The sequence below is a fragment of the Pelophylax lessonae genome, assembly GCF_965119305.1.
Source record: "Pelophylax lessonae genome assembly, chromosome: 1".
In the NCBI taxonomy this organism is placed as follows: Eukaryota; Metazoa; Chordata; class Amphibia; order Anura; family Ranidae; genus Pelophylax; species Pelophylax lessonae.
In genome coordinates this window covers 554,076,650-554,090,628 of record NC_138768.1, presented here as the reverse complement: position 1 = coordinate 554,090,628, position 13,979 = coordinate 554,076,650, and the positions used below count along the sequence as shown (strand labels likewise).

General features: G+C 42.0%; 1 protein-coding gene across 1 annotated transcript; it reads left to right on the top strand.

The window, feature by feature from the left end:
• The first annotated feature begins 118 nt into the window (after window positions 1-118).
• On the top strand, window positions 119-10,064 carry MED11 (mediator complex subunit 11). The gene is made up of 4 exons (XM_082243580.1): window positions 119-223; window positions 7,480-7,624; window positions 8,761-8,891; window positions 9,744-10,064. The coding sequence occupies exons 2-4, from the start codon at window positions 7,540-7,542 to the stop codon at window positions 9,882-9,884; spliced, it is 357 nt and encodes a 118-aa protein (XP_082099706.1). The 5' UTR covers window positions 119-223; window positions 7,480-7,539; the 3' UTR covers window positions 9,885-10,064.
• Window positions 10,065-13,979: the final 3,915 nt, after the last annotated feature.

Sequence of the window (13,979 nt, the reverse complement as noted above, 5' to 3'; positions counted from 1 at the left end):
AAGCACGTGGGTGGATAGTGTCAGGAGAGGCAATAGACAACGGTATGGACTCCATCTGAGTGGGTTCATAACTATTAGGGAAGCCGGAAGTGCAGGTCTTCTGAAAGAACACCGCTACCCATCAGATTGTGTAACGGAAGTGACGTATGACACTAACCACTTACTGCGCATGCGCTGTGATTTGGAACACCGGTGTAGTGTTAAAGAGGAAGCTATTGAGAAGGTATGCTGTCTATTATTGCAGATGTGCTATGTGTTGGTTTAATGGAATAGGCACTTTGCGTCCTTCAATGATTTTCGCTCTTTCTTGCCTCTCTGCTTTCGTTTGCACATGCAAGCTCATGTATTTGTTGTAAAGTTCACCTTCATCCAGGACATGAACCTCTTCTAAGTTGGTTTCTTTCCTCTCTCTCCATTACACAACTGGGACACATTTTAATATTCTATTTAAAGTATCGTGCAGCAGCACTTTCTATCTTCCCACCTAGGTGACTATAAAGCAGAGATGGCTAACCTTGGCATTCCAGATATTTTGGAACTACATTTCCCATGATGCTCAAGTACACTGCAGAGTGCATGAGCATCTTGGGAAATGTAGTTCCAAAACATTTGGGGTGCCAAGGTTGGCCATCAATTCTATAAAGGATGTGTCCCCCTTCTGGCTGCTGGGATTGCCATGTCACATTCCCAGGAGGCAGTTTTACTAAGGTCGTGTGTGTGCCACAAGATTGTGAATATACCCAGATTCAACCTTGCACTCTGCCAGTTATCTGGGGCCTGGAAGAGTCTGGCACAGACGTGATGGGGCTCTGCTGGCTCTCAGATACCAGAAACTAGCGTCATCTGTATACATGTGTGTGCCAGAACTCCAGACACGTGCACTGATATGCTGCTGGGCTTTGCCAGGTCCCAGATACCTGTCGGAGATGTGCGCACATACCAGATTATTTGTGGCGGGGTGTTAACAAAGAGGGGTGATGTTTCAATGTTAGGCTCCTTTCACACTGAGGAGTCTTTTCAAGCACTTTTGCGTTCAAAAAGGTGCTTGAAAACCTCAAGAAAAAATGCTTCCCTTTAAAATCAATGAATGTTTTCACACGGGGCGGTTCGCGTGCAGTGAAAATAAATCATGCCTGCAGATAAAAAAAAACAAAAAAAAACGCTCCTCCCAATTGAAATGAAAATTAAGTGCCTTCAATGCCCCACAGCGTTTTCGGTACAGTTTTTGAGTCACGTGTCCTTTAAAAACTGCACCGCAAGCGCCTTTTTAAAGTGTTTTACTGGAAAGTTCTGAACCAAATAAGTGTACAAGGAGCATCATAAATTTTACTTTAGCAGCTGTGCATGCCACCAATCAGCTTCCAGCTTTAAAATTACAGTCTTTAAAGCAGTATTAACCACTTGCCTACCGGCCGCCGTGTATTTACTGCGGTAGTGTGGCACTATTGCGCGAAACAATGTACCTGTACTTTGTTTCCTTCAACAGCCACTAGATAGTGCCGCTGTGATTGGCTAGCAGGGATGTCAATCAGTGGGTCTGGCAGACCTGATGTCTGTAGGCTACCCGCGATTTTCCCCAGGAGAGGCAGAACGGCGATCTGCCTACGTAGTCAAGGCAGATCGCCATTCTGCAAGGGGACAAGATGGAGGAACCCAGATCTCTGTCTTACCCCAATCAGTGCAACCCCCCACAGTTAGGAGGCCCTCCCTAGGGACACACTTAACCCTTCGATCGCCCCTGATGTTAACCCCTTCCCTGCCAGTGTCAGTGCAGTGACAGTGCATTTTGTTTAGCATTGATCACTATATTAGTCTTACTGGTCCCCAAAAAGTGTCAGATGTCTGATTTGTCCACCGCAATGTCGCAGTCCCGTTTAAAAATAGCTGATTGCCGTAATTACTAGTAAAAAAAATAAATACAAATTTTATAAAATATTGCATCCTTTGTAGACTGTAACTTTTGTGCAAACCTTTTCAAACAAAAATTTGTAGCAGAATGCATATTGGCCTAAATTAATGAAAAAATTTGAATTTTTAAAAAAAAAATTTGGGCTGTGTTTTATAGCAGAAAGTAAAAAATATTGTTTTTTTTTTTTTCAAAATTGTTGCCGTTTATTTGTTCACCGCGCAAAAAATAAAAAACAAAGAGGTGATGAAATACCACCAAAAGAAAGATCCATTTATGGGGAAAAAAAGTGATTTTTTTTTTTGGGTACATTGTTGCATGACTGCGCAATTGCTAGTTAAAATAATGCAGTGCCGTAGCGCAGAAAATGGCCTGGTCAATAAGGGGGTAAAACCTTCCAGTCCAGAAGTGGTTAAACCCAAATGCACTCATTTATTATATTGCAGCCTACCAATTCTTAAATGTGAAGGCTACCTTCGTTTTCCTTTTCAGGCTTTTTTTTTTTTATTGTCATGCTCTCATCCTACCTATCCCACTGCAATTTCAGTGTCACTCAAAATTCTTCGTCTTCCACTCCTTTTCCTTTCTCCATCAGGTTCCCCCAAGGTTCTGTTGTTCTTGGACCTTTCCTATTCTCAATCTACACCTCCTCCCTGGAGCAGCTGAAAGCCTCCCATGGCTTTTAATATCATTTCTATCATTCAGATATTTAGTTCTGGTTTATGTTTTGGTGGGGTTAAGTATTAAGCACCACACCTTTTTTACATTAATGCATTCAAATGCACCAGGGAATCCTTCCCAAACACATTATTTGCTGCATATGTGTGCACACATAAGTACTACTTTCTGTTGTAGCTGACACCAAATCACCCAGTGCAGCTTCCCCTGAACTTTGGCATGGAGGAGGCAGGAGTAGAGGAGCGGCTTGCTGTCCTAGGCTGCATGTCTCTGTGTTTGTGGGAATGCATACAATGTAGTAACACTTGGTGTGCATTTGGCTCTAGTCCTTGATGGGAGCATACACACAAGGGTGGCTCCATAAGACCATGTAAGGGAAAGGAACCACCCTGAAACCAGAAAGCTGGGCTAGAGTCAAGGGTACAAAGAAATGGAGTGTCTATAATTTTTATCATAGGTGTATTTCTAAATGATAGAGCCAGAATATCAACCAAAAATCCAGAAAAAAACACAGAAAATAAATTATAAAAATGAAGTTGCAGTTCAGTGAGTAAAATAAGTATTTGATCCTCAAGCAAAACATGACCTGGTGGAGAAACCCCTGTTGGTAAGCACAAAGGTAAGGTGTTTCTTGTGGTTGGTGACCAGGTTTGCACACATCTCAGGAGGGATTTTGGTCCACTCTTCTTTACAATCACTTTAAGGATTTAGAGAAGATCGATAAAGTCTTGTTTTTTTTCCTATAGAAATAACAAACATGTTATACTTGCCTGCTCTGTTGCAGTGGATTTGCACAGAGTGACCCGGATCCTCCTCTTCTCTGGTCCCTCTTCTGCGCTCCTGGCCCCTCCCTCCTGTTCAATGCCCCCAGAGCAAGCAGCTTTACACCCCAACAAATATACCAAGTTGCATGATGCTGGGGATATAAGCTCAGGGGTGGCAGTGCTGGAGCAGGTGCCCTCCCCTAGCTGCCAGGGGATTGACAGCTCTGGTAAGGAGGGTGGCAGAGATGCAGGAAAGGTTAGACAGGTACTGGTAGTAGGGGACTCAATTATTAGGAGGACAGAGAGGGCAATTTGTCATAAAGATCATGGTCACCGAACAGTATGTTGTTTACCGGGTGCTTGGTTTTGGCACATCGCGGATCAGGTGGACGGATTATTCAGTTGGCACCACTGACAAAGTAAGAGGAAGGTGTAGAGTCCTAAAATATTATTTCAGGGACTTAGGGAATAGATTGAAGAGAAGGACCTCCAAGGTGGTTTTCTCAGAAATCCTACCTGTGCCTCGAGCCACATCAGAGAGGCAGCAGGAGCTTAGGTAATGGAACAGGTAGCTGAGGAATTGGTGTAGGAATGAGGGGGTTTGGGTTCCAACTTCCTGGAGAACTGGGCTGACTTCAGTCGGTTGTTGGCTCTTTAGTGAGGAAAGGCTGCACCTTAATGGGGATCGGGCAGCTCTATTGGAAAGAAAGATGGCCACAAAGTTGTAGGAGATTTTAAACTAGGTGTTGGGGGGGAGGGTTCTAAGGAAGTGACAGCCAGCAGTGAGCAAAGGATAGAGAGGAATAGTGGATCAAGTAGTGATAACATAGCTGTAACGTCTAATCCAGGGGTGAATTAATGGTCAAACTAAAAACAAAGCATGAGAAAACTTGAGAAGAATATGCATTCATACAACACTGAAACACTGAGAGAAGTATACACAAATGCCAGGAGCCTAGCTAATAAAATGGAGGGGCTGGAACTGCTATTACACGAGGAGGACTTAGACTTTGTGGGAATAACAGAAACTTGGTTTGACAGCTCACACGACTGGCTGGCAAATATTCATGGGTATTCCTTGTATCAGAAGGACAGGAAGGTAGAAGAGGGTGTCAGCATTCCAACACTACAAGGAATGCAATAAGAAGTGTAAGAATAAAATCAGGGCAGCTAAAGAAGGCTACGAGAGATACATAGCAGAGGAGAGTAAAAAAAAAAATCCCAAGGAATTCTTTCGATATTTTAACAGAAAAAAAGCGAAATCAGAGCACATTGCCCACATAAAAGATGTTGAAGGGAGGATGGTTACAGATGACACAAAGAAGGCAACTGTACTAAATGCTTTATTGACCTTCTTTTACACAGGAAAAGGAGGGGTGTATTGACCGCCACAGTATTGTTAGTAACACATCACATGATATACCCCCGTGGCTAACAGAGGCTGGAGTCAAGAAAGACTAGATAAGCTTAACACAAAAAATTCACCAGTACCAGATGGCTTACACCCAAGAGTCCTCAAAGAACTGTCGGGTTATAGCTAGACCATTGTTCCTAATCTTTGCGGACAGCATACGGACAGGAATTGTACCAGCTGATTGGAGAAAAGCCACTGTGGTACCAATATTCAAAAAAGGGCATAGACATATTCCGGGGAACTACAGGCCAGTCAGTCTAACATCAATAGTAGGTAAATTATTGGAGGGAATGATAGGGACTTTATTTGATTATTTGCTTATGAAAAAAATATCATAGTAGTAATCGCCATGGATTTATGAATGGTCTGGCAAGACTGACCCATCTGTTAACGTTCTACGAGGAAGTGAGCTGCCATCTAGATAGGGGAAGGCCTGTGGATGTGGTGTATCTGAATTTTGCAAAAGCATTCAATACAGTTCCTTATAAACGCCTAATCTACAAGCTGAGGTCTGCAGGCAGGGACCATAAGGTTTGTTCTTGGATAGAAAACTGGTTACAGGGGCATGTCCAAAGGGTATTGATAAATAACGTGTACTCAGACTGGTCTGGAGTGTTAAGTGGGGTACCACAAGGTTCTGTCTTGGGACCAATTCTGTTTAATTAATTCATAAATTACATAGAGGAAGGGATACATAGCTCAATCTAAGTTTTGCGGACAATACAAAAATAAGCAGGGCAATAACTTCACAGCAGGATATAGAAATTTTACAGAAAGACCTAAACCAATTAATGGAGTGGGCAACTACATGGCAAATGAGTTTTAATGTGGAGAAATGTAAAATAATGCACTTGGGGGGCTAAGAACATAAACGCAAACTACTCACCTGGGGGGGAGAACCTCTGGGGGAGTCAAGGATAGAGAAAGATCTGTTGGTCCTAGTGGAAGACAGACTGTGCATGCAATGTCAAGCTGCAGCTACCAAAGCCAGCAGAATATTAGCATGCATAAAAAAGGGGATATTCTCTCAAGATAAATCTATAATGCTGCCACTTTATAAAACTCTGGTCCGGCCACATCTGGAGTATTCCATCCAGTTCTGGTCACCAGTCCTCAGAAGGGATGTGCTAGAGCTGGAGAGAGTCCAAAGAAGGGCTACTAAATTAACCACTTGCCTTCTGTGCACTTAAACCCCCTTCCCATCCTGACCAATTTTTAGCTTTCAGCGCTCTCACACTTTGAATGACAATTGCGCGGTCATGCTACACTGTACCCATATGAAATTTTTATAATTTTTTTCACACAAATAGAGCTTTCTTTTGGTGGTATTTAATCCTCTCTGGGTTTTTTATTTTTTACAAAAAAAAAGAAAAAAGACAGAAAATTTTGAAAAAAAAAAGTTTTTCTTATTTTCTGCGAGTAAATTTTGAAAATTTTTCTCCTTCACTGATGTGCGCTGATGAAGCGGCACTGATGGGCACTGATGAGGAGGTACTAATATGCCGCACTGATGAGCACTGATAGGTGGCACTGATGGGCACTGACGGGCGGCACTGATGGGCACTGACGGGCGGCACCGATGGGCACTGATGGGCGGCACTGATGGGCAGCACCATCAGTGCCCACACTCAGTGCCCATAGTGCTGCCAGTCAGTGCTCATCAGTGCCTAGATGAGCAGGCACTGACTGGCAGCACTATGGGCACTGATTGTGGGCACTGATGGCGGGCACTGTGGGCATTGATGGTGGGCAGTTAGTGTGTTTGGTGTACCTTGTGTAATCAGGGCACTGGTGATCAGTGCCCTGATTACTTTTTTCTTTGTCCCCGACGGCTGATCTGCTCTCCTTCCTCACACTGCAGTCTCCGTGTGAGGAAGGAGCGCTGGCAATGAGAGATGATCTCATATGTTTACATATGAGATCATCTCTCATTGGACGGTCCGATCACGTGGTGAATGGCCGCTGTGATTGGCCATTCACCACGATCTGTGATCGGACACGGCCGACACAGATTTTCTCTGATGCGCGCTCGCGGGAGCGCGCGGGGAGTCTGTTACTGGGAGGCCGTTTAAAGACGGCCTCCCGAAAATGTGAGTCCGCGCTGCAGCCGTACTTCCGCTACAGCGCGGAGGGGAGGAGGTTAATAAGGGGACTGGAGGAGCAACTACAAGCACTAAATTTATTCTCGCTTGAGAGGGGACGTGATGGCGGTTTACCTCCATGATTCCAGCATAGGAAAAAAAGCTATTCACTCTCAGGGGGTGTAAGAGGACACGGGGCCACAGAATGAGATTAGAGAAGCGGTTTAACCTTAAGCTGCGGAGGGGGTTTTTCACTGTCAGAGCGGTAAGAATGTGGAACTCTCTACCACACTCCTAGAGGTGCATCTTAAACACTTATTAGGGATATGGGAAATGATTATCGACACTGACACACGTACGCCTACACAGGTTGAACTATATATATATATATATATATATATATATATATATATATATTATACATTTTTCTTTTTTTAGACATTAAAAATCGGGGACTGTTGTAGTTTGGATCAAGAAGTTATATGCAGCTATGGAAAATGTTCACCCCGCTATGTAATGATTAGTTACTCCCTTTTTATTATACTATAGGAATGTCTAACTATGGCATATTAAACTGCAGAATTTAAATGGTGAATATAAAAAGAAATAAGCAGTCAATTTTTCTGTTCAATTTAGGATCAGTTCAGTTACTTGTACCTGTGCATTGTGAAATCCGGCTGAAGGTTTCTTGTATTCATGGCCACCTATAACTTGGCTAATGAGAGGCTCCGTGTCTTGGAGGAAATTGAGAAGGAGATTGCTGCCATCTTGCTTAATGCAGGTAACCATTTATTGATGTGTTTACAACAAGCATTGTACACATTGGGGTTGGGAAGTTATTTTGTGGTCATTTTTTGTATGTTTGTTTTATTTGTTTTTCTACCTTTTTTTTCTGCACTTCGCGTTTTTTATTTATTTTTGATCAGCTAAGGGTTATTAATATGGATATTTGTGACCAGAGGTCATTGAAACCTTTATCACCAAAAAAAATTAACATGACTGTAACCTTAAGACTTATACACTCCATACTCATTCACGTGGAGGAGGGGCACAGGATCTAGGGGCCCCCTTGGTAAAGGGGGCTTCCAGATTCTGAAATGTCACCCCCATGATAACCAGGCTCACATTTTTTTGTGAATTGCATGTACCTACGTTAAATAATGCGTGAATTATTTTAACGCAAATACTCCTGTGGTTTTGAAGCCTTAGTAAATTGAACCCAATATTTATTAGGGCTTGTGCTTAGAAACTTTGGTCCTCCTTTATAGGGACACAAACAGCAATAGAATCTGACAGAGGTTCTTGCATTGCAGGATGCCCTTTTTTTCTCCCTTTTTAGCACACACCAATATTTTGTTTGGTAAAAGATCCCAATAATTCACTGAGCTGGTGTGCTGAAAAGAAATGGGGGAAAAAAAGTTCTGCTATGCAAGAACCTTTGTCAGGATTTTATTGTTGTTTGTGTCTACATGAGAGGGATGTATGGGAATGCCATGCATGCCTAATGTGAACAAAGGTTTTTGCTTTGTCCAACAAAGTCCCTACACGAGGACATCAAAAGTAGCCTTATTTTGCTATAGTGTAAGTTCACATTAATGTGCAGCTTCCCTTGTCCTTGTGTTGGGATTGCGTTAAACAAAGCATCCCAATGCTACAAGTGTAAGCAAGCCCTAAGGGGTCCATTTTATAGTGAAGGGCAAGTATTATATATGCTCTCTGTTCTACTCCATGTATACCTTATCTGTATACCGCAGGCTGCTTCATGCAGCTTGCAATATCCTACACAGTTCCCTTTGCTTAACACAGCTCATATCAAGACGGATTAATGCTGAATGTGTCAATTAGGTTAAAATAATTTTTAAAGGATGCATTAAATAAATACAGCTGCATTAAATAATTTTTTTTCTCTACTTGCAGGAAATGTCATTTTGGAACTTTCCAAAGAAAAGCCAAATGAACGTCTTCTAGACAGACAGGCCACTCAGTTCACGTCTTCTATGCAGAAGGTGGAATCTGAGCTTTCAGGACAGATCCGTTATCTTACACAGGTACAACGTTTAGGGGGGAAGCGCAAGAAACAAGAGGAAGCGGTAGCTGCCTATAGACTAATATATTAGTGGGCTGAAGCAGGACTGTATTGTATTGTTGCGGCAACCAAACGTATAATGAAAATTAGAAACAAAATATTTTAATGTGGTGGATGGCTTTGGGCAACACAGACAGTTTAGCATGATTATTTAAATGCTGTATAAAGGATGTCTGTGAAAGCAGTGTAGTTCATGGTAGGTCATGAATATATTGTACAGGCATACCCCACTTTTAAGTACACAATGGGACCAGAGCATGTACTGTATGTAAAATGAAAATGTACTTAAAGTGAAGCAATATCCTTTTTCACTTCTCAATCTCAATGCATGTAAATACACTAGCTGTATAGGAAATCTTGGTCAGCTTGACATGGCACTGCTCCCGAACCATAAGTGACAGGGACACCAAACTTGGGGAGCAAGTTAAGGTGGCCCAGGACTATGACATGGTAGATTATCTAGACAAGCTGGTCGGCAACAAAATAGGATATGTTGTAGTCCTGGGTCCCCTCTTGGTGCTCCCAAGAATTCCCATAGATGCCAATGTTACACAGGGAGTAGTGCCTTACCAAGCTGACCAAGATTTCTCATAGATGCCAATGTTAAAACCAGCAGCAGTGCCATGTCAAGCTGACCAAGATTTCCTATAGATGCCAATGTTAAAAACTGGGAGTAGTGCCATGCCAAGCTGACCAAGCTGTGTCTGTACTCATGAGTGTACGTAAAACGGGGTATGCCTGTATTCATATTCTATGATATACTGTATGTTGACTAATAATTGTTACAACTTGTTCAATTTTTTTTCTTTCTCAGGTAGCCACAGGGCAGCCACATGAAGGCTCCAGTTACAGTGCACGCAAAGATGGCACAATGGCTCTCAACCGAATAGATTATGCTCGGATAAAGCTAGCAGAACTGTGCCGAACATGTGAACAGATGCTGGAACAACCCTAACCTGACTGTTGAAATAATTTAATTTTTAGTAAATGGACTTTTCATTATGTAATCTTGATCAGAAAACCGGGGTCTCATTAGATACCTGAAAGGTGTCAGAAGTTGGCCTTAGGAGGAAAATATCTGCAAATCCTTACTCTCCTCAAGAGTAGACCTTTTGTAAAAAAAAAAAAAAAATAAAATACTCTGAGGCTTTTTTTTTTACCAGTGTATTATTGTGACAGTAGAGATTTTTTTTCTGCTATCTAAACATACAGAAATATGTATTAATTGACTGAAAATGGATTAGTAGTGAATATATATCAAATCAGTTCTCCAGTCTTTCACTTGCATTATTTTACTTGCTGATCTGTGAACTCCAGGCCAGTCTGTTGCAGTGCATTTAATGTATGCATAATAGATTGTGTATTAACGTTCAATGCATTAATGCATCCCATTCAAATTTCAGTATGCTCCCAATGCACCACAAAAGTAGGATCTGCATTGTGTAGCACACTATGGGGTATATCACGCCACACAGTACAACACAAGTGCATTGTGGGGCTATTCAAAATAAACAGCACTGCAACATACAAATGGGAGGAAAGTTTATTACCAGGATGTGATAATTGTAATTGCAGTTTAACAAGCACTAAGAGGGAAAATTATTTATAGTTTTACATTTTTTGGTATTTATATTTTCTGAAATGCCAATAAATTTAGGTATTAAGCCTGCAGTAAAAGTTTTTTTAGTGTACCTGTTTTTATTTGATTTGAAAACCTTTTTCAGTAAAAGGCTTAGTGATTTCTTCTAGAACCTTGTGGACATTGAGTTTCTTTCCTTAAAATGTATTTCAGGGCAATACATCCCTCTAATACATGTACTGTATATTTCTCTATGTTTTATCCATTTAAAGACCCCGCAAGTATAGAAAAATACCTGTTGATCTGCTAAAAATGCATTTGGCTCCCAATTTCCAAAAAAAAGAAAATGGCTTTAGAATAACTGAGATCAATTATTTGAGGACACATGGGCTGACAACACACATTTTGTTGACTAAAATCACAATAAATTGTCAGCCTTGCCCATTTTTGCTAAACTATTTATTCTTTACAACATAGAGAGTAATTGTTCTGTAGTACAGAATAATATTAGGAAGTACTGATTAGGCTTCATAAGGACAAGACGGCTGTGAATTTCTGACCAGATCAGCAGGTTTTTTTCCTCTTTCTTTTTTTTGCATTTACAGGTTTAACCGGTTCCCGACCGCCGCACGACTATATACTGCGGCGGTCAGCCCCGGCCAGGCAGAGTGACGTATCGATACGTCACTCGCCTGTCACTGACTTGCGAGCCTATTGCGGGCGGGCGCGGGCCTGCCGCGGCTCGTTCACAGACAAGTCAGTGCGTGTGTCCGGCGGACTCGATGTCCGCCGGTCACACTACGATCGCTCCTGTGAAGGGAGAAAGGCGGAGCGGCTTATGTAAACAAGCCGCCCGTCATTCTCCCTGGTGTAAAAATGAAGATCTGACAGTTCTACTATGTAGAACCGTTGATCTTTGCTTTTACACCAATAGCCATGTCCCTGCACAGTTAGAAACACGCCCCTAGGACACACTTAACCCCTCCCTGTCCAATAAAGTTAACCCCTTCCCTGCCAGTGTCATTTTTGCAGTAACAGTGCATATATATATAGCACTGATTACTGCAGTAATGTCACTGGTACCCCCAAAAGTGTCAAAAATGTCAGTCAAGGGTCCGATCTGTCCGCCGCAATGTCGCAGTACCGCAAAAAAAATCGCAGATCGCCGCCATTACTCGTTAAAAAAAAAAAAACACCAAAAATGACAAAAATCTTTCCTTTTGTTAGTAAACGCGATAACTTTTGCGCAAACCAATCAAAATACGCTTTTTGCGATTTTTTTTTTTTTTTTTTTTTTACCAAACATATGTAGCGTAAAACAATTTGGCCGAAAATGTTAAAAAATTTTGATTTTTACATTTTTTGTGGGGGGAATTTCATATAAAAAAAAGTTAAAAATATTGTTATTTTTGCAAAAATTACGCTCTTTTTTTGTTTATAGCGCATGATCAAAAAATCGCACAGGTGATCAAATACCACCAAAAGAAAGCTCTGTTTGTGGGAAAAAAAGGACGTGAAATTCGTTTAGGTACAGCGTCGCACGACCGTGCAATTGTCCGTCAAAGTCACGCAGTAAAAAAATCGCAAAAAACCCCCTGGTCTTTTAGCAGCCAAATCCTCCGGGGCTTAAGTGGTTAAAAGTGGTATAGGTAAAGCATATCTATGGCTAGGATATTTTTTAAATTTAGTCTACATTTTATAAAAGAAAGAGAAAAAAAAAAAAACATACAGAAAGAATACAGTGGATCTTACAGTCGCATATATGTTTATCAATCAGCGTAGCATAGATCAGATTAATTGCAAGATAGCAGTGTTTCAGTAATCCCCAGTAAACCCAAAGTGCAATAGGAATAGCTCAGTTCAACCCACCACAACCCTGTCGCCAGCTATCAGAAAAAGGATTAGGACTGTTGCTGTATTCATTCAATTGGACTAGGAACAACGCTAAATGGTATTCTCTCTCTCTGGGGGTATTTAATAAATCTAAGAATAGCAGCCCAGGATTCTCATTCCACTTATCCCATATCCTATAGCATGTGTCAGGGATACCCTGGTTAGCATAAATATGTCTTACCATCCAGAGGGTCATTTGTTGCCTTCACTGCAAAAGTCTGGGAGTGATTAGAAAGGTACTCAATAGTGGCGGCCTGTCCATTAGGGGCGCAGGGGCACTGCCCCCCCTATACATTCGTCCGGCCCCCTAATCTACATGTAGGGCGTAAGATGCATGGATTCCAATGGGGTTTTTTTTTTTTGAAGCATGTGATTAGAGCCAGAGGCTCTAATAGGCTTCAAAAAAGGGTGGGCTCGGGGCCCAGAGCACTGCACCCTGAGCCTACCCAGATGTGTTACAATAGCGAATGGATATTCGCTATTGTCACACGGATTCTCCTCCTGGCCAATCAGGAAGCGGGTCCTGAGACCTGTTTCCTGATTGGCCGAAAGGAGAAGCCATCCTATTGGCGAAGGAGGAGGGAGGAGACGCAGGGGAAGCCCAACCAGCAAAGGTGGACATGGAGGACATGTCAGTCCAGGGGGTCGGCACAGGGTGAGTGAGCCAGCGACCGGAGAGAGGAGGAGGGGGGGGGGGAGTATGGTGTGGGGTGCTGTGTGGGTGTGATCCGTGGTCAGGTACGTCTGTCGCCCCCCGACCCATGGAGCACCAGCCGCCACTGGTACTCAATGCAAGGATTATTTTTTAACCAGGAAAAGGGCTCTCTGAAGTGTGTCCTGGATGTATGGCTTAAATGGGAGAAGGTCAGCTCCCCTAGAAATAGAGATAAGAGGGTCTCTAGAAATGTCAATTTGGAACACCGTATTAAGCATGCTCCCTTTGGTGTAAATTGTGCACCCATAAGAACTATATGGTCTAATGTAAAATCATATATTTGTTTCCACATTGTATTTCAATTATTCAAAGCCTACTCTTATTAATCTGAATGATCTTATGATCTTAAAGTTCATAAACTTACTTTTTTTTTGTTTATGTACATAGTCTTCTTTATAATGCATTGCAGTTATGTGCTCACAGTGCCTGTCTGTTCATCCTGGAATTGCGGCCAGTGGGCATGTCTGCTCTGCTGTTGCTTCCTCATTCATTAGAAAACATATGACCTCTAGATGGGAGCAATGCTGGGCAAAATTAATGTGGGGCTGTGCGCAACAGGGGCGGAATAGGATGGGACTGTGCTGTGTTACTTAAAAGGGGGAAAAAAATAGCAAATAAATAAACAATATAGCTTATACAATTGTGACACAAATCATATTGTAATTGAATGTTATTAAAAATGACCTTTCCTTTTCAATCTCCAGCTGTTGAATTTTCTGTAAATGCAATGCAATATAGCTACCTGCAGCTGTTCTGTACACAGAATGTGTACTGACCACACCCCAGAAACATCATTTCCTGCTTGTGTGATTGGCTCACCAATTTTCCCAGAAGTCTGCCTAGATACAAGTCAGATTTCAGGC

Coding starts and splice junctions, on each gene's coding strand:
- MED11 (XM_082243580.1), top strand. CDS start 7,540: ATGGCCACCTATAACTTGGCTAATGAGAGGCTCCGTGTCTTGGAGGAA. Junction 7,625..8,760: donor TGCCATCTTGCTTAATGCAG/GTAACCATTTAT, acceptor CTCTACTTGCAG/GAAATGTCATTTTGGAACTT. Junction 8,892..9,743: donor AGATCCGTTATCTTACACAG/GTACAACGTTTA, acceptor TTTCTTTCTCAG/GTAGCCACAGGGCAGCCACA.